Here is a 20,824-nt window from a genome sequence, read left to right as displayed (position 1 = left end):
CCTAGGTCAGTGATTTAGGATTCTATTTTATTTAATAAATCTTATTCCATTATATTAATGAACTTCAAATGAAGGGTTAAACTTTTCCTTAAAAAACATAGGTTATCTTAACATGCTATTTTCATTATCTTCAAAACTATAAGCCACTTTTTAAATAGTATATTAGGCACTGCATTTGTTGTTAGTAGATGGCTTTCTTGAAAGGGGGTGAGTGAAGGAAGCACAACTTTGTAAAAACAAATTATCTTATACATTATGGTCTTGGGTTGAATCAATGTGCAGATGATTTGGCCTCTCCGTTTACCTGCTTTCCTCTGCAAAAAACAAAAACAATTTATTCAAAATATTTCTTTATTTTAGTAATCCAAAAATGGCAAAATGATCCTGCAATGACGACAAACACAGGGTCCATTTAAAATACAGTTATTCATTCAGCATTGGATTGATTTAGTAATCAGTTGTTTTAGGCAAGATCGTCTAAAAGACACAAAAGCAACAGTACTTGAAAAATTCAGTCGGTCAGATTGCATCTGTGGAAAGAGAAACAGTTATTGTTTCAGGTCCGAGACCCTTCTTCAGCTCTGACAGTATAGTTTAGTTTATTGTCGATTCTACCGAGGTCCAGTGAAAAGACTTTGTGAGCGTGCTATCCAGACTATACATGAATACAATCAAGCCGTCCACAATGCATAGATAAAGGATACAACTGGGAACCGAAAGCCTAACTACTATTCTTTCCACAGATGCTGCACAACTTACTAAGTGTTTCCTGCATTCTCTCTTTTTATTTCACATTAGGAGCTTCTCCAGTTTTGCCTCTCATGACTGTTACCTGATCAACTAGTGAGCTAGTTAGCATATGAAGTCTTCGTCTTGTGGCTGTGCAAACACCTACCTAATTCAAGTCCCTCCCTGCGGCAGGTTACACTTTTTTTTGTTCTATTCATTATATGATGCAAAGTTACACCAAACTTTGTTTGGTACCAAGTAGCAAGCTTAGAAATGCATCGACAGCTTCAAAATGAATTGACAGTAAGCTGTTGCTTAAACCAATGTGACGTAATAGTTCAACAGCAGAGCGGATGTGGAGTATTTAAGAAGGAACTTCAGATGCTGGAAAATCGAAGGTAGACAAAAATGCTGGAGAAACTCAGCGGGTGCAGCAGCATCAATTCTCCTTCGCTCCATAGATGCTGCGGCGCCCACTGAGTTTCTCCAGCATTTTTGTCTACCTTGGATGTGGAGTAAACAGTTGTGAAAGAAATACAACATTTCACCGTAAATGCTCAATTCAGTTTTTTTTCCATATGCAAACTTTATTTAAATTTAGACAATATACAAAGTACAAAAGGGAATTTCCAAAATAATATAGAACATGGCAAAAAAATCATTTTGATACTTTATACAATAAACATATATCAGTAAACATAAAAGTAATCAGTTAATCACTTAAAAAGACTGCACTTTTTCGAATTTGGCCTCTAGAATGGTTTAATAAATAAATTGAAAACATATACCTCACCTTTCACTAATATTTTGCCCAGCATCCTACAAGATGTATTTTCTAATTTTTATTCTTATGAAGGATAACAGATGGTAGTATCATGCTGGAATAAAAGTATTTGAGATTCTGGTGGTAAAAGAATGAAACACTAGAGAATGTATTCGTTCAGCATATGTTACAAAAGTAGGGAGACTGGATACATTTCATTCTCAATCTGAAAATGGAGGCAGGAATCAGAGTAATAATGAATCTCCACACCTACTTCCAACAAAATAATCGAAAGCTCACTACAGTTAGTACAATGCAAACAATAGCTCATCATTCAACATTGTGGAACTGTGAAGGCGCATATATGCCAAGTACTCCTACATGTCCGTTGAGTTCCCTACCCCTTACCACATTGCACAGACCAGAGTTTGCAGCAAATCCATTAAAATTATTGAAATAAATTTGTTTTACCTTAGAGGATTCAGAAGGATCTTTCAAAAGATTATTTTATTAATCATCTGTCCTTAATTCTAGGATTCTATTCTTCAGTGTTCTTATTACGAAGGCTCCAGTGCCAGCTTGTGACAAACGCAGGAAAAAAAAGACAAAACAAAGTTCCATAGTTTTTGTTGCCATGTAGAAGACAAAAAAAATCGTAATAAGTCAGATAATTTAACTGACATCATTGCCAGACAAATTCCTCTCATTGATGTGCGTTTGCAACAGAGTTTCTATTCCAATTTTCCTTTACCAATTGTATCTACAGGTTGGACCAGTCCGTCATCTCCCTCTGCACTCTGTTGCAGCAGCTTCCGGCAGAATGCTGAACAAGTCCCTCTTCTCTTTAAGTTTGTGCCATGACTAGAGAAAAATCAAATCAGAATTGAATTAGCGATAGATTTTGCTAACATGCACTATCATTTAAATTATAAACCGCCATCTACAGTCCCTCGTTTCTCCTATTGGCACATTGGCCTCATCAGTCAGAGTAGTGAGTATAGAAGTTGGGAGGTCACGTTGCAGTTATGCAAGATGATGGCGAGGCCGCTATTTAGAGCAGTGTGTTCAGTTCTGGGCACCATATTATAGGAAATATGGTGTCAAGCTGGAAAGGGTGCAGAGAAGATTTGCAAGGATGTTGCCAGGACGCCAGCTATAGGGAGAGATTGAGCATGCTAGGACTCTATTCATTGGAGCCCAGGAAGATGAGAGGTGATCTTATCAAGGTGCACAAAATCAAAGGAATAGAAGGCAGAAGCACATAGTCTCTTGCCCAGAGTAGGGGAATAAAGAACCAGAGGACATAGGTTAAAGGACACAGGTACATGGATAGGACAGGTTTAGAGGCATATGGGCCGAACCCAGGCAAATGGGAATAGTGTAAATGGGACGTTGATCAGTGCGGGCAAGTTGGGCTGAAGGGCCAGTTTCCATTCTCTATGAATCTTAAAAACAGCCTTCTGACCAACTTGGGTGCTGCAATGTAACAAGCTTGAAATTGGGTTTCCAACATGGAGAGCTTGGGTTTTTGAATCCCAAAATAAACCATGAAATTAAAATTCAAACTTCTAGTGAATTACAGTGCCCTCCATAATGTTTGAGCCAAAGACCCATCATTTATTTATTTGCTTCTTTTTTTGAGATTAAAAAAAAAAATTAAATAATTTTATTTATTAGAAGCACAATACAGTGTTACATTTTTACAGGTTCCCAACATTATATTTACATATTACATTCTCTGTACAACTTCCTTTTTTTTTTATATAATAAAGAAAAAATTAAGAAGAGAAAAAGGAAAAAGAAACATAGAAATTAGGTGCAGGAGTGGGCCATTCAGCCCTTCGAGCCTGCACCGCCATTCAATATGATCATGGCTGATCATCCAACTCAGTATCCCGTACCTGCCTTCTCTCCATACCCCCTGATCCCCTTAGCCACAAGGGCCACATCTAACTCCCTCTTAAATATAGCCAATGAACTGGCCTCAACTACCCTCTGTGGCAGAGAGTTCCAGAGATTCACCCACTCTCTGTGTGAAAAAAGTTCTTCTCATCTCGGTTTTTTAAAGGATTTCCCCCTTATCCTTAAGTTGTGTGACCCCTTGTCCTGGACTTCCCTAAGAGGTAGTAAAGAGTGAAGGATAGACTCGTCTGTGTGAGTAAAAGACAGAAAAAGAAAATGGTGAAGAAATGAAATAAGTGAGGAGGGATAGCAGGAAGGAATTTGTTCAATCGTCACAAGGAGATGATTTTTTATGTTCTAGATCGTCTTTCACCCATACCTGAAACTTTTAATTTTCGCGATCTATACTGTAGCACCACATGACTCCAAGAAATCAATAAATGGAGACCAACTCATTAAGAATTGGTCTTGTTTGTCTATTAGGAGGAATCTCATTTCTTCCAAATGTGCTGTGTCCAGCATATTACTAATCCACATTTTAAATGTTGGTATATTAGCATTTTTCCAAAATTTAAGTTTGAGTTTTTTTTCTATTATTAACCCATAATTTAAAAATGAGTTTTGGTATTTATTTAATTTGTTCCCGTCTCCACTTACTAAAAATATGATCATTTCTGTATTAGGTTCCATTTTTATCTTAAATAACTGTGTGAATATATCAAATATATCACACCAAAATTTATGAAGTTTTGTACAAGAAACAAAACAAATGTGTAATATTGGCATTTTGAGAAGGACATTTATCACAGATGGGAGAGATATTTGGATAACATTTATTCAACCTAGTTTTTGAATAATATAATCTATGTAATATTTTAAATTGAATTAAATTGTGTCTAGCGTTAATCGAACATTTATGTATATATATCAAATACTTTTCCCATGTTTCTTTTGAGATTTTTATCATTAATTATTTTTCCCAGTCTTCTCTAATTGCCTCTGTTGATGGTAATTCTATGTTTAAAACGCTGTTATATAGGTATGATACTAATTTTTGTGACTCCGCCTTGATATTCATTGCTTCTTCCAGTGGATCTAAAATTATACTCTGAAATCTTGGTATATATTTCTTCATAAAATCACATACCTGTAGATATTTGAAATATTGATTGTTATTCAATTTAAATTTTGATTTTAGTTGTTGAAATGATAATAGATTTCCCATTTCATACAAGTCACCTACCTTTTTAATTCCCACTCTTTCCCAATGTCTATATGTTTTATCCATACCGGCTGGTTTAAATACTGGGTTATTCACTATTGGTGTTAGCACGGATAGGTTTCTTAATTTTAAAGTTAATTTTATTTGTTTCCAGATTCGTATTGTATTATGTATAAGTGGATTCTTCTTATATAATATATTATTCAATTTTATTGGGGGACAATTTGAGAATTGTAAAAGAAAAACAATCACATGTGGTTAAAGTGCACATTGTAATAAAGGCCATTTTTACACATTTTGGTTTCACCATGTAGAAATTACAACAGTGTTTGTACATAGTCCCCCCCATTTCAGGCCACCATAATGTTTGGGACACAGCAATGTCATGTGAATGAAAGTAGTCATGTTTAGTATTTTTGTTGCATATCCTTTGCATGCAATGAATGCTTGAAGTCTGCGATTCATGGACATCACCAGTTGCTGGGTGTCTTCTCTGGTGATGCTCTGCCAGGCCTGTATTGCAGCCATCTTTAGCTTATGTTTGTTTTGGGGGCTAGTCCCCTTCAGCTTTCTCTTCAGCATACACAAGGCATGCTCAATTGAGTTCAGATCGGGTGATTGACTTGGCCACTCAAGAATCAACCATTTTTTAGCTTTGAAAAACTCCTTTGTTGCTTTAGCAGTATGTTTGGGATCATTGTCTTGCTGTAGAATGAACCGCCGGTCAATGAGTTTTGAGGCATTTGTTTGAGCTTGAGCAGATAGGATGTGTCTATACACTTCAGAATTTATTATGCTACTACCATCAGTGGTTGGATCATCAATTAAGATAAGTGAGCCAGTACCTGCAGCAGCCATACATGCCCAGGCCATAACACCCGCACCACTGTGTTTCACAGATGCTTTGGATCTTGGGCAGTTCCTTCTCTCCTCTATACTTTACTCGTGCCATCACTCTGATATAAGTTAATCTCCATCTCATCTGTCCACAAGACCTTTATCCAGAACTGTGGTTGCTCTTTTTACTTCTTGGCAAACTGTAACCTGGCCATCCTATTTTTGTGGCTAACCAGTGGCTTACATCTTGCAGTGTATTTGTATTCTGTATTTCTCTGTATTTCTGTTCATGAAGTCTTCTGCAGACAGTGGTCATTGACAAATCGTGATTCGCTAGAAATCCACACCTGAAGGGTGTTTCTGATCTGTCGGACAGGTTTTTGGGGATTTTTCTTTATTATAGAGGGAATTCTTCTGTCATCAGCTGTGGAGGTCTTCCTTGGCCTGCCAGTCCCTTTGCAATTAGTAAGCTCACCAGTGCTTTCTTTCTTCTTAATGATGTTCCAAACAGTTGATTTTGGTAAGCCGCTGCCCCTGTCCCACTTAGGAAACCTGAACGGAAACCTCTGGAGACTTTGCGTCCCACCCAAGGTTTCTGTGCGATTGCCGGAGGTTGCAGATGGTTGCCGGAGGTTGCAGGTAGTGGAAGCTGGTAGGGAGACTGACAAAAACCTCCGGGAACCTCACGGAAACCTCGGGTGGGGCGCAAAGTCTCCAGAGGTTTCCGTTCAGGTTTCCTAAGTGGGACAGGGGCTTAAGGTTTGGCTGATGTCTCTAACAGTTGTATTCTTGTTTCTCAGTCTCACAATGGCTTCTTTCATTTTCATTGGCACAGCTTTGGTCCTCATGTTGATAGACAGCAATAAAAGTTTCCAAAGGCGATGGAAAGACTGGAGGAAAGACTGGGGACCGAGAGCTCTCTTATACCTGCATTAAGGAGGTAAGTAAACATACCTGAGCAATTATAAACGCCTGTGAAGCTATGTGTCCCAAATATCATAGTGCCCTGAAATGGGGGGACTATGTATAAACACTGCTGTAATTTCTACATGGTTAAAACAAAACGTATAAAAATGGCCTTTAATAAAATCTGACAATTTAACCACATGTGATTTTTTATATTACAAATCTCAAATTGTGAAGTACAGAGGCAAATAAATAAATGATGGGTCTTTGTCCCAAAGATTATGGAGGGCACTGTATGTTATGGTACCAGAAGAGTAACTTCACAATTATAGGATTGCCTGAAACTTCATACAAGGAATATTTTTGGCTGTGGAGGCTATCAGTGGATATTTATAAGGAATGATAGATTGTGAATTAGCACGGGTGTCAGAGGTCATGGGAAGGAGACAGGAGAATAGGGTTAGGAGGGAGAGATAGATCAGCCATGATTGAATGGTGGAGTAGACTCGATGGGCCGAATAGCCTAAGTCTGCTCCAACCTCTTATTCCAGCAGTGAAGCCGCCTTGAGGGCATGATCAACAGGGAGAGGTTGGGCAGGCTAGGCATTTATTCCTTGGAGCACAGGAGGCTGTGGGGGATCTTATAGAGATGTATAAAATCATGAGGGTAACCGATTGGGTAAATGCAGAATCTTTTACCCAGAGTAAGGGAATCAAAAACCAGAGGACATAGGTTTGAGAGGGGAAAGATTTAATAGTAACTTGAAGGGCAACTTTTCCCCACACAGAGTGTCGTGGGTATATGGAACGAGCTGCCCAAGGAGGCAGGTACTATAACAATATTTAAAAGACATTTGGACAAGTGCATGGATAGGACATGTTTAGAGGGATATGGGCCAAACGCAGGCAGGTGGGACTAGTGTAGGTCGACATGTTGGTTGGCATGGGAAAGTTGGGAGTGTTATTTCAGTGTTGTATGATTCTATCACAAACAGAAAGTAATATATATCTAGAAATAAAGATGGTCTGTGACCCACGGGATAACAGAGGTGGTGTTACCAACAGTAAAAAGCATTCTATTGGTAAAATGGTTAAAAATGCTGTATCATCTGTCGACCTGACTTTGAAGTTTTATCCATATACCATTTCAACATGCGTTAATGACAACATGAGGTTGGGGATTTTAATACTTTCAATCACTTTATCCTCAGAATCCAGATTGTTCCAATTAAGGTCACTAAATATTCAAGGAACAGTGCCTTTCTTTCAACTGGACACATTATAGCCTTCTGGACTCAACAGCAAACGCATCAATTACAGATAACGAATCTGCTGTTCACACCGACATCCCTCTCGACTTGCCTTTGCTTTCTTATCCTCTTTCCGCACTGCATCATCTCTTCCATTTTATTTCTCTGGACTTCATCCTCTCACCAACCGCTCCCCTCTGTTTTTGCCTCTCGTCTACAATTTCTCTACCTTCAAATTTGTTCTCACTTTTCCTAATTGTTATAAAACTGAAAGAATAGCTCTACAAATTCACAATGAAATAGGGATCTTGAATATTAAATTGTTCCTGAGCTCCTCGTTTTCCAATGTGGACAAGAATGATTATATCTGAAATGCATAACCTGCTCAGAATCAAATTAAAATATTGTTGAAAATTTTTCAATGGGAATCCTGATATTACTCATTATATTATTGATTTTACCTGCACAAACTCCTTTTTGATCATGTCAAACTTGCATTTTTCATGTACAGCTCGAGCAGTGTTTGTTCTGTCGTAGGGTTCTGCAATGCCAAATAAAATTGTTCATGATATTTATAAATGTTACCAACACTGGGTACTGGTTAAACACAGACATTTCCCTTCTTGTTAGAACATGCCATGCCAAACAAAGCATCTCCATAAAGGTCTGCCACCATCTTAACTGACTGCTCTGCTCGGTTATCTAATTTGCCAGTTCACTTTACCTAGCTTTAGTTTCATGCCATCACAGTTATTCTCATCCTCAAAATGCATGTAAAATTCAGTTATATAATGATCGCCACCAATGCATAGGAGTGCCTTCCCAATTAGATCCTTAATTTCGCCTAGACACAAAATACTGGAGTAACTCAGCGGGATAGGCAGCATCACTGGAAAGAAGGAATGGGTGACGTTTCGGGTCGAGACCCTTCTTCAGACTGATGTTAGGGGAGTGGGTGGTACACAGATAAGGAAGTGTATAGATAAGGAAGTGGAAGGTGTGAAAACAGGACAAGGGGAATAAAGTTCAAGGAAAATGTAGAGTAGATCATTGTTAGTTGGGAGAAGGTAACAACAAACAAACAGATAAAATGCAGTCAGAGAACTGGGAGGGGGAGGGGATGAAGAGAGGGGGAAAGTAAGGGATACTTGAAGTTAGAGAAATCAATGTTCATACCGCTGGGGTGTAAGCTGCCCTATTTTTTTTATTTAATTTGACCTATATCATTGCACAAGATCAGGTTCAGTACAGCCTTCTCTGTCCTGTAAAACTAACACAAATGTGCATTATGAATCCTCCATCTAGCTTAGTTTTGTCCAGATGATTATACGCTTGGGACCACTTCCTCTAAAGGTATAATACAAATTGCTGATACCAATATTTTTAATTAAACCTTCACTTCAAATTAAATTAGACTTTGTCTATGGAACTGTCTATTCTGCACTCTGCATCTTCCCCCTTTGCTCTGTCTATTATACTTGAGCTTGGCTGAATTGTTTTCATGCATGGTATATCTGATCTGTTTGGAAAGCATGCAAACCAAACTTCTCACTGGACCTCAGTGCAGGTGACAATAATAATAAATCTAAACTTCCTTTAAACAGCATCCTTATTAGACCTGGCTTACATTTTGGTTTTGATTAACCAAGGATAAACAGCACTTTTCAGTGTTTTATATATTTTTTGCATCCTCCAAGTCTCAAAGACAGAAGACTGAATGTGCTTAATATCCTCCCAGGTTAGCACGGTGCTTTTGCTTCAACTATAACAAATTGCAGCAAATACTGGCTACATTTTGTTGAATAGACATCTGCAAGTGTACAGACTGTATAAACTTGGATCAGAACTAATGCACAAGAAGTTAATATGCCTTCTTCAAATGCAGTTGGTTGATGTAAAACACTGTTCTGACCTTCCATCCTCCATTGTAACAGCCCGACCTGTCCGGAGGTTGCAGGTAGTGGAAGCAGGTAGGGAGACAAAAACCTCCGGGAATCGCACGGAAAGCTTGGGTGGGGCACAAAGTCTCCAGAGGTTTCCGTTCAGGTTTCCTAAGTGGGACAGGGGCATAACAGCCCGACCTGTCTACAGAGTTATGTTTAAGAAGGAACTGCAGATGCTGGAAAATCGAAGGTAGACAAAAATGCTGGAGAAACTTAACAGGTGAGGTGGCATCTATGGAGCGAATGAAATAGGCAACGTTTCGGGTCTTGACCCGAAACGTCGCCTATTTCTTTCCCTCTATACATGCTGCTTCACCAGCTGAGTTTCTCCAGCATTTTTGTCTGTCTACAGAGTTAAGCGCTGTAAGATGGTGGGGCAAGGAGTAGGGATACAAGGATAATTTGGAACCAACAGGTAATAAATCCCGAGCAACAGAAAAAGAATGGTGAAATAATCTTAAAATTTGGTGGTATGCAAATTAAAACTTTGGCAAGATAATGAGCAGAAAGGTACAATGATCAACACTTGAAAAATAACGTGTGATTTGTAACATGTTAAACTTCATTCAAGACAGCACAAACTGCCCCTTTTACAGCATTTTAGACAGGAGCAAAGCATGGTTACAACAATTAACTCCAATAAGAATTTGCCATCTCTGTAGTTGATCTATATCCCGCTGTATACTTTGTCAGCCTTCTTCATGGACCACAATTCCAACAAGCTTGGTGTTGACTGCAAACTTACTAATCAATACATCTACATGTATGGCCAAGTCAAATCACAAACAGAGGTCCCAGCACTGATCTCTGCAGATCTCCATTGGTCACAGGCATCCAGCCTGAATAATGCCTTTCCACCATAACCCACTATTTTCTATTGGTAGGCCAGTCACTGCAAATCCCATGCATCTTAATCTTCTGGATCGGCCTACATTGGGGGACCTATATCAAATGGCTTTGTACATTCCATGTAGACAACATCCACCATCCTACCCTCATCAAACACATTGCCACCTCCTCAAAAAACTCGATCAAGTTAGTAAGACATGAGTTGCTGTGTGCGAAGACATGCTGACTGTCCCTAATTAGCCCATTCTATTCCAAATGGGAGTAAATCCAATCCCAAAGAATCCTCTCCAATAGCTTACCCATCTCTGACATGAGACTCACCGGCCTATAATAACCTGGATTCTCTCTACTTCTCTTCTGAAACAAAGGAACAACATTGGCTACTCTCTAGTCGTGGCTATTCTCCAGTCTTCTGGAGTGCGGAGATCTGATCATTTCTTTCAACTTAGAGATTGATATACAATGTACCCACGTTGTGGCAATTTGGATAAGAGAAATTTGCCCTGGCACTATCAAAAAAATTGAGATGAAATTCACCCTAATGGAATTTATATGATAAATAAATTACCAAACAAACCCAAAATGCAAAAGAAACAACAAAAGGTGTCAATTTTTGCTAAGGGTTTACATTACAGAAAATCGTGATGGGGAGGTTTCTAGGAAAGCAACCCTCCTATAACAGGAGTGTACTGTATTTCTGATATTAAATGAATTACAGAATATGGGGACGTGGTAGGAAATTAGTCAGGGGAGTCACACAGCCCAACTTGCCCATGCCTACCAAGATGGTTCATGTACGCGAGCCCCACCTACCTGCATTTGCCGCATATCCCTCGAAACCTTTCCTAGCCACATACCTGTCCAACTGTTTTTTTAATTTTGTTACAGTACCTGCCTCAATGACCACCTCTAACAACTCATTCTATATACCCACCACCCTCTGTGTGAAAAAAATCATGATCTAATTGATTGCAGAGCAGACCTTGCAGTTTGTCTGGTCTGCTCCTGCTCCGATTTATTAAATCATTAGTTGTAACTTTGGGAGGAAAAAAAAGAATAGATTTTGCTAATTTACAGTAGTGAAGCTCAACTGTAGAGTAAAACTTTGATGTTACTAAACATTCTGAATATTGTATCGGCCGAATCGACATGGTGCGCAGGGATAGAGTTGCTGCCTTACAGCCCTAGAGACCCGGGTTCGATCGTGACTACGGGTGCTGTCTGTACGGAGTTAGTACGTTCTCCCAGTGACCCGTGTGAGTTTTCTCCGAGTTCTTCGATTCCCCCCACACTCCAAAGATGTACAGGTTTGTAGGTAAATTGGCTCGGTATTAGTGTAATAAATACCAAAGATATATTTGCCATAGGTTAATTGACTTGGTAAAATTGTAAATTGTCCCTAGTGTGTAGATAGCGTTAATGTGCAGGGATCGCTGATCGGCGCAGACTTGGTGGGCCGAAGGAATAGTTTCTGCACTGTACCTCAAAACTAAACTAAACTAAAACAAAACTAAAGCTACTGACTTTAACAGTCCAGGGTTACTAATTTGAGGACACTCCATAAATAAATCTTCAAGGCCACTGGTATTAGTCCTAGTGAAAAGTAGAGCTTGTACTAACTACTACACACCGGAGTTTGTGGCTGTGTATTTTCTGTGCCTACTTGCAATGGTCTCCTGAATACATAGACTTCTCTAGCTACAGCTGTGACAAGTAGTACAAGAAGATCAACTATAATAGCCGCAACAACTCAAAGGTTAATGCAAATTTGAGCAGAGCCTCCAAATTGTCTACCTCCCCGATACCAACTAATCGTACAGACATTGGCACAAATATACTCTGAACAGATCGATAAACCAGCATTTGCAGTTCCTCATATATCTCAGTTGGGTACATGTCTCATGTTGAAAGCTAGTGAATTTTGCATTATATTTAAACAGGCACAGTATTTTATTCTTACAATTTCAACCCACTAAGGTTGAGATGCTCTTAGCAGCTATAGGGTACAGAGTTCTGCAACCAGTTTTAAACATTCGCTTTGAGTGGAAACCGTTCAAGGTTATATCTTGCAGGGAGCTTCTATACATACCTTCAACACAAATATATTTGTTCTTCCACTCCATTTCATTGGTTTTAGGAATCACTTTGGCTTCACGAATTGAAATTATTGAATTACTCCAACTGAAAGCAGAAATACACGTCTGCATTAATATCCTACTGAACTACTAAAAGTAGCTATGTTATTTAACCGCAAATATATACAGCAAACCTCTCAATTTACACACAAAAAAAATTCATTGCATTTGCAATATTTTTAAGTGTGCGTCTACCTTTTTAATTGTTAAATCGTTACTCCATACATTCTTTAGTCATAACATTAGGTGTTTAAGAAGTGATTATTAATATAACAGTGGAACACAGACAGAGCATGCTAACAAAAAAAAAGAAATCTTGTGCTCTAGGACCGCACAGTGGCACAGCGCCGTGTTTGATCCCGACTATGGCCGTTTGTCTATACAGAGTTTCTACATACTCCACCTGACCTGCGTGGGTTTTCACCAGGTGCTCCGGTTTCCTTCCACACTCCAAAGACGTACAGGTTTGTAGGCTAATTGGCTTGGTATACATAAAATTGTCCCTCGTGTGTGTTTGTGTGTAGGTTCGTGTGTGGATATCGCTGGTTGGCACGGACTCCGTGAACCGAAGAGCCTGTTTCCACGCTGTATCTCTAAACTACATTTTTCCCCAAATAATTTGCAAGGTCCAGAATTAGAATACTGTACATTTGTTTCAATCTGCCTTCAGTGCATTTAATTCTTTCTTGAAACGTTTTCTTAAACTCCAAAACCCTGCCTCTATATTTTTTACAAACAGATCATGTCCTGCAGCAGTGCCGTCATGCAAGGAAAGTATTAGTGACAAATACTGACAAAATGCGTGCTGTGCACTCGGTCCATGCAAATCACTAATCCCCACTGGCAAACAGTATGCAAGTAATGTAAGCTGTAACTTTCTCCAGTGATAGACTTCTCCCCTCTGGCAAGCGTTTACACACTGTCCATGTTATAACAGCTGAACATTAAAGTTTGCATTGCTGGCTCCGACATTGATGCGCGTTCAAACTCCCACCTGCTGCCTTCACTCACTCTCCCTGAAACATGAACCCAGAAAATTGAAGCAGCAAAACACTCACCAAGATATTCAGCTTTTATTTTCGGCTAAAAACGATGCTCTTAATTTCATAATCCAGTTGGCAACACAACTCAATTGCACTCAATTACAGACAATGCTGAGTTTCTCCAGCATTTTTGTGTACCTTCAATTACAGACTTTCTTTATTCATTTACGGCACATGGATGTTGCTGTCAGGTCAACACTTATTACTGTACGTGGCCCAAAAACTATGATGTCGAGCCACTTTCTTAAACCACAACAAATTCATTTAGTGAAGGCATTTCTAGAATAATGTCGAGTTGAAATAAGCGTTTAAATAAGTAAGAGGAATATTTCCAAGTGAGAATGGTGATTAATTTGGAAAGAACCTGCTGGTGATGGTTTGCTGTGATCGCCGTCCTTGCTGATAAAGGTCATGGGGCTGCAGAGAGTGCTATGAAGACAGCATGGGATGTAGTGGATCGTACAGTCTGCAGCCAAAGGTGGATACAGTGGTTGAATGGGGTATTAATCACGTGGGCCAAACAACAAAGATTGTTGCACCTTTATTTATCCAGGTAAATAGACAATATTTCATTATGCTCTTGATTGGCTTAGTAAATGGTGGAATTGCTTTGGATACAGGCACTCCATGGGTTATGAAAGGTCTCCGTTCCCGAGAACGATTTGTCACCAGATTTTTACGAAAGTTGGACATGAACAGAAACAGTGTTTAGGAAAGGATTATGGCAAGATCTGTGAAGCCATCAGCCAACCTAACTGACTTAGATGAGCGCGTTTGCTCAGCGCATCCAATTCTGCTCAACTCAACTGTGTATTATTGAGCTCGTTTATGTATGGGTGTCCATTATTTTGCTGCTCATAGCCCATATAGATGCCTATGGATAGTCACAAAAGCTATTTACTTGAATGCCACACAGCTATCTCAGTACAGGGATATTCATGGCATTGACAACATTGTTGTGAGAGAGTATGGGCAGGAAATATAGAAAATAGGTGCAGGAGTAGGCCATCTGGCTACTTAGAGCCAGCACCGCCATTCAATATGATCATGGCTGATCATCCAAAATCAGTACCCCGTTCCTGCTTTTTCCCCATATCCTAGGGTGCAGTGCTGCCGGAGCTCACCGGAGCACCTCTAACAAAAAAAGACCCCCTCAAAAAAAAGATGGAATTTTAACGAGCGGGTGTGTGTTCGGGGTAACCTGGTTGAAAGAGTGGGAAGTGGAAGACCCATCACTACTGAGGTTCCCAGTGGGGGGGGGGGGGGGGAAATTAGGATCCAGCAGAATCAGATCATGTGCGGTCTGTGTCGTGGAAGTTGTGGGCCTGGAACTCTGGTGAGGTGACATCTCTGGCCCGCTGGTGGCAGGTGGAGAGGCGAGGGTCGGCGGAGTCGCTGGTGGAGGCCCGTGGGGGGCTGGAGTAGAGATACGGATCGGCAGCAGCAGAATCGATGGCCGCGGGGAGACAGAGAAGGTCGGCGACAGCGGCAGTGGCGAGAGTCGGCGACAACAGCGCGGTGGCCCCAGGGAGGCGGTGAGAGTCGGCAGCAGCGGCAGTTTCGGTGGTCCGGGCCTGGGTTTTGCCGGGAAGGCAGTGAGGGTCGGAGAGGCAGTGGATGTTGTTGCTGCTCCTCGTGGTGGCCATCTCGGCCTCGTGGTGATCGGGCAGGCGACGCCGCGGTCCAGTCGTGTCGGTGGAGGGATGGGTCTGGAGGCGGGCAAGCTTGTGACCAGATAGATTGTGTGTGTGTGTGTGTGTGCGTGTGTGTGTGTGGTTTTATTGCAGTAGTTGTACACTGCGACATAGTGTATACTAGCTTTGTCCAACCCTCTTGGGAGACCCCCAGCTTGCCCCCCCCCCCCCCCTCCTAAGTTAGCCCTAAGTGCTATACCTAATTCTCTCTTGAAAACATCCAGTGAATTGGCCTCCGCTGCCTTCTGTGGCAGAAAATTCCACAGATTCACAGCTTTCTGGGTGAAAAAGATTTTCCTTATCTCAGTCCTAAATGACCTACCCCTTATTCTGAAACGGTGACCCCTGGTTCTGGTCTCCCCCAACATGGGGCACATGTTTCCTGCATCTAGCCTGTCCAATGTCTTAAGAATTTTATATGTTTCGATGATTCCCTCTCATCCTTCTAAATACAAGCCCAGTCGACCAATCCTTTCCTCATATGTCAGTCCTGCCATCCTGGGAATTAACCTGGTGAACATACACTGCACTCCCTCAATATCAAGAATATCAAATTACCAGACCAAGACGGCACACAATAGTCCAGGTGTGGACTCACCAGGGCCCTGTACAACTGCAGTAGGATCTCCTTGCATCAAATTCTCTTGCATTGAAGGTCAAAATGTCATTAGCTTTCTTAACTGCCTGCTGTACCTGCATGCTTACTTTCAGTGACTGATGTACAAGCACACCCAGGTCTCAGTGAACCTCCCCTTTTCCTAATCTGACACCATTCAGATAATAATCTGCCTTCCTGTTGTTGACACCAAAGTGGATAACCTTACATTTATCTACATTATACTGCATCTGCCAAGCATCTGCCCACTCACCCAACCTATCCAGGTCACCCTGCAGTCTCATAGCATCCTCATCACAGCTCACACTGCCACCCAGCTTTGTGTCATCCGTAAACTTGGAGATGTCACATTTTATTCCGTCATCTAAATCGTTAATATGTATTGTAAATAACTGGTCCCAGCACCGAGCCTTGCAGCACCCCAATAGTCGCTGCCTGCCATTCTGAAAAGGACCCGTTAATTCCTACTCTTTGCTTCCTGTCTGCCAACCACTTTCTCTATCCATGTCAATACCCTACACCCATGTCATGTGCTCTAATTTTGCACACTATTCTCTTGTGTGGGAGCTTGTCAAAGGCTTTTTGAAAGTCCAGATAGACCACATCCACCGGCTCTCCCTTATCCATTCTACTTGTTACATCCTCAAAAAATCCCAAAAGATTAGTGAAGCATGATTTCCCCTTCATAAATCCTTGCTGAGTTTGACCGATCCAGTCATTGCTTTCCAAATGCACTGCTATTACATCTTTAATAATCGACTCCAGCATATTCCCCACTACCGATGCCTGGTCTATAATTCCCAGTTTTCTTTCTCCCTCCTTTCTTAAAAAGTGGGGTTACATTGGCTACCCTCCAGTCCACAGGAACTGATCCAACATTCGCGAGAATATTGGAAAATTATCACCCAATGCACCCAAGAATTCTAAGGCCACCTCCTTGAGTACACTGGATGAAGACCATCAGGCCCTGAGGATTTATCTGCCTTCAGTCCCAACAGTTTACCTAACACCATTTACTGACTATTGTGGATTCCCTTCAGTCCCCTCACCCTGCCCGCAAACCGGAATAGGAGCGACATCTTAATAGGATAGGCCTCTGCTATCACAAATGATTTCAGTAATTTAAAGGGGTAAGTGAATGTCTCATGATCTTTTGACTCATTGCAGCACAAAACTGCTACACAATGGCCATGGGAACATGTACTGGAAGCTGTAAATGTGGCCGAGTCGGCCTTCTATTACACCTTGAACAAAATAGCAGGCTGTGAGGGAAACAAAACTTATCTTCCCTTTAGATACAAGGGACGGCAGATGTTGATTTACAAATAAAGATACAAAGTGCTGGAATAACTCAGCGGGTCAGGCAGCATCTCTGGGAAATATGGATAGGTGATCGGGATCAGGTCGGGACCTTTCTTCACAGACTCTCCGCACTACACAGGCATTTGACGGCACTGGGCCTGTACTCGCTGGAGTTTAGAAGGTTGAGGAGGGACCTAATTGAAACTTACCAAATCGTGAAAGGCCTGGACAGAGTGAATGTGGAGAGGATGTTTCTACTGGTGGGAGAGTCTAGGATTAGAGGCCATTGCCTCAGAATAAAAGGACACACCTTTAGAAAGGAGATGAGGAGGAATTTCTTCAGTCAACTCTAGCTCTAGATCCCTAGCTCTAGATCCCAACCGGAAGAAATGCATCTCTTTTTTGTACAACTTGTTAGGGTCGGTTATATTGAAACCTCATACCTCATTAAAAGCTGTATGGGAGGGCGAGCTGAATACGAAACTAACAGATCAGCAATGGGACTCTGCCTTGGATTTGATCCATTCTTCCTCCATATGTGCCCGTCAAGGCCTAATCCAATGCAAAGTCATTCACAAAGTCCACTACACAAACGCAAGATTATCTAGAATATACCCCGCTGTTAAAGACACCTGCAACAGATGCAATCAATCCCCTGCCAACCATAGTCATATGTTTTGGTCTTGCCCTAAGCTAGCAGCCTTTTGGAGGAGTGCTTTCGACGTGCTAAGCAGAGCCTATGGCCAGACTATTCCTCCAAACCCACTGTCAGCTATTTTTGGTATTCCTCCTAACACCAACCTCTCTGTTGCGTTGAAGCGGGTCCTGGCTTTTACAACATTGTTAGCCCGGAGACTGATTTTGCTTAACTGGAGGCTTACCCCGACACACGCCCGCTGGATCAAGGAGGTGCTCTACAACTTAAAGCTTGAAAAACTTAGGTTCTCTCTCAAAGGCTCTACCAAGACATTCCTAGATACATGGAACCCTTTCCTGGAACTTGTTAACTCTCTTAACTTGTTTCCGGACTCGGAAGAGGACTGAGTGCCCTCTATCACTGCTCTGTCTTATTGCAGCTGCTATCCCCTCAACACCATCCCCCCGTCCCTCCCCACAGTTTTTTTGTGTTGTTGTTGTTTATCTTATCGTATTTGTGTGGATGTGTACGTATGTGAGTGTTGTTTGTCCCCGGGTGGCGAGGGTGGGTAAGGGTAAGGGTTTTGAGGGTCGTTTACATACTGTTGTACAATTATGTCCTGACTATCACTGTCTGTTATCATTGTATGTATGCAAATTGCTGTTAAATTCAAAATTCAAATAAAAAGATTTAAATTAAAAGGACACACCTTTAGAAAGGAGATGAGGAGGAATTTCTTCAGTCAGAGAATGGGGTATCTGTGGAATTCCTTGCCACAGACAGCTGTGGAGGCCATCATGGGATTTTTTAATGGTGGAAACGGACAGATTCTGATTACAAAGGCTGTCAGGGATTATGGAGCGAATGATGTTGAGAGGGAATGATAGACCAGTCACAAATGAATGGTGGAGTAGATGGGCCAAATGGCCTAATTCTGCTCCTAGAACTTATGAACATGATATCAATCAGAAAGGATAGAAGCTCACAAGGTGTGGAGTGAGGAGGCTGACCAGGGAATTTGAGATTTGTCTAGCCTGGAGGAGAAAAAATAGCATAAAGCTTGACATAGTTGCAGCAAAGCAAAGAAAGAATGTTACTGAGGAAATGGCAGGAGAATGTTGGGAGAAATAAAAAATTATGACTGATTTCAGTAACATTGGTTTCCTTGGAAAATAATAGGGACCGATATTACGCTTCCTTAAAAAACATTACTTACTCAAATTCTGTAGCATAATATCTCAGAAACCCCACGAGCAGGTCTCCCAGATTCGAGTTATTTAGTGAGCTGTATGGGCTTATGTTGCTTCCTCTTCTGTGCACAAATTGCAGCTGCATAGTGGGCTCAAAGCACTCCTAAAAACATTGAATTAAAAAAAAAAGAATGCATTTTAAAAAGGTCATAGTGATACAGAGTGGAAACAGGCCCTGTGGCCCAACTTGCCCACCTGCACTAGTCCCACCTGCCCACATTTGGTCCATATCCCTCCAAACTTGTCCTATCCAGGTACCTGTCTAAATGTGTCTTCAACGTTGCACTAGTCCCTGCCTCAACTACATCCTCTGGCAGCTCGTTCCATACCCACTCCACCCTTTGTGAGGAAAAGTAACCCCAGATTACTATTAAATCCTTTCCCCTCTACCTTAAATGCATATCCTCTGGTTCTCAGTTCCGTTACTCTGGCCAAGAGACTCTGTGCATCTACCCGATCTATTGCTCTCATGATTTTATACACCTCTATAAGATCACCCCTCATCCTCCTGCGCTTGCAGGAATAGAGACCCAGTCTGCTCAACTCTCCCAAAAGCTCAGACTCTCAAATCCTGGCAACATCCTCATAAATCCTCACCAACTTGACAACATCTTCCCTTTAACATGGTGTGCAGAATCGAACACAATGCTCTGAGTGCAACCTCACCAGCGTCTTATATAACTGCAACATGACCTCCCAACTTCGATACTCAAAACATAATTTATACACCAAGAAAGATGCAGATGCAAGAATTCATAATGTAAAGGTTTCACTGTGACACAGTGTTACACAGTAGCATTATAACAGTTACATACAACTTATAAGTTAGCGTTGCCATGACCACTTGCCGCTCAATGTTTTCTTTACGCATACATTTTAATTTTTCTATGTCAGCTGCAACTATTTATTTTTCTGAACACCAAAGCAGAAAAAAAGAGCAAATACCCTTTACTCCCATTGAAATAAAGAAACAGAAGTTAACGTGATATTCTACCCATTTTCTCCTCTGGGTATTTCATAATACAGTGAGCATAGAAAATTAACTTAGTTATGCCTTGAGGCTGTAGGTTCATTTCTGAAATCTTGAATTAAGTAATTATCTCCCTTGGCAGTTTTATTTTCAGACAGTCTGGATCGGGAGTGTGATGGTGATGTTTAAACTGCCAAAGTAACCGGGTGCTTTTGTTGCTAGTGCTTGGATATTCCCTACGAGAAGGTATCTACATAAACAATCCTAGGCAGGGTTCCTAAGTAGTTACTGCCATAATCTTTTCTGGAGTTCAGCTATTGCCTGATCGACCTACTCCCACAGAGTTCAATTGCTATTACAACATCTAGGGACCAGGAAAACGATATGCCTTCTTTTGACTTTTGTATAGCTTTTAAAAATAAAATTAAATGTCCATTAAAATTCAAGTCGTAAAAATTGATGGGATAGTCATAGAAAACATAGAAAATAGGTGCAGGAAGTGGTCATTTGGCCCTTCGATCCCACACCGCCATTCATTGTGATCATGGCTGATCATCCACAATCAGTAACCGGTGCCTGCCTTCTCCTCATATCCCTTGATTCTGCTAGCCCCTAGAGCTTTATCCAAACTCTCTTTTAAATTAATCCAGTGAATTGGCCTTCTGTCAGAGAATTCCACAAATTCACAACTTTCTGGGTGAAAAAAGTGTTTTCTCATCTCAGTTTGAACTGGCCTCCTCTCTATTCTTAGACTGTGGCCCCTGGTTCTGGACTCC

The 20,824-nt window shown here is 41.0% G+C and overlaps 1 protein-coding gene across 4 annotated transcripts in view; it reads right to left on the bottom strand.

Moving 5' to 3' along the window:
- Positions 1 to 1,285: 1,285 nt before the first annotated feature.
- tent2 (terminal nucleotidyltransferase 2) overlaps positions 1,286 to 20,824 on the bottom strand; it is a 64,131-nt gene continuing 44,592 nt past the window's right edge. For all 4 annotated transcript variants that reach the window (XM_055631652.1, XM_055631659.1, XM_055631666.1 and 1 more), the window contains 4 exons: positions 19,045 to 19,181; positions 12,491 to 12,582; positions 8,071 to 8,150; positions 1,286 to 2,353 (listed from right to left, as the gene is read on the bottom strand). In XM_055631652.1, the coding sequence (XP_055487627.1) occupies positions 2,273 to 2,353; positions 8,071 to 8,150; positions 12,491 to 12,582; positions 19,045 to 19,181 (390 nt within the window). In that variant the 3' untranslated portion in view covers positions 1,286 to 2,272. The remainder of the gene's footprint in view (positions 2,354 to 8,070; positions 8,151 to 12,490; positions 12,583 to 19,044; positions 19,182 to 20,824) is intronic.

This window comes from Leucoraja erinacea, chromosome 3 (assembly GCF_028641065.1).
Source record: "Leucoraja erinacea ecotype New England chromosome 3, Leri_hhj_1, whole genome shotgun sequence".
Lineage (NCBI taxonomy): Eukaryota > Metazoa > Chordata > Chondrichthyes > Rajiformes > Rajidae > Leucoraja > Leucoraja erinaceus.
Note: the sequence above shows the minus strand (reverse complement) of the source record. Positions and strands in the feature narration are given on the sequence as shown.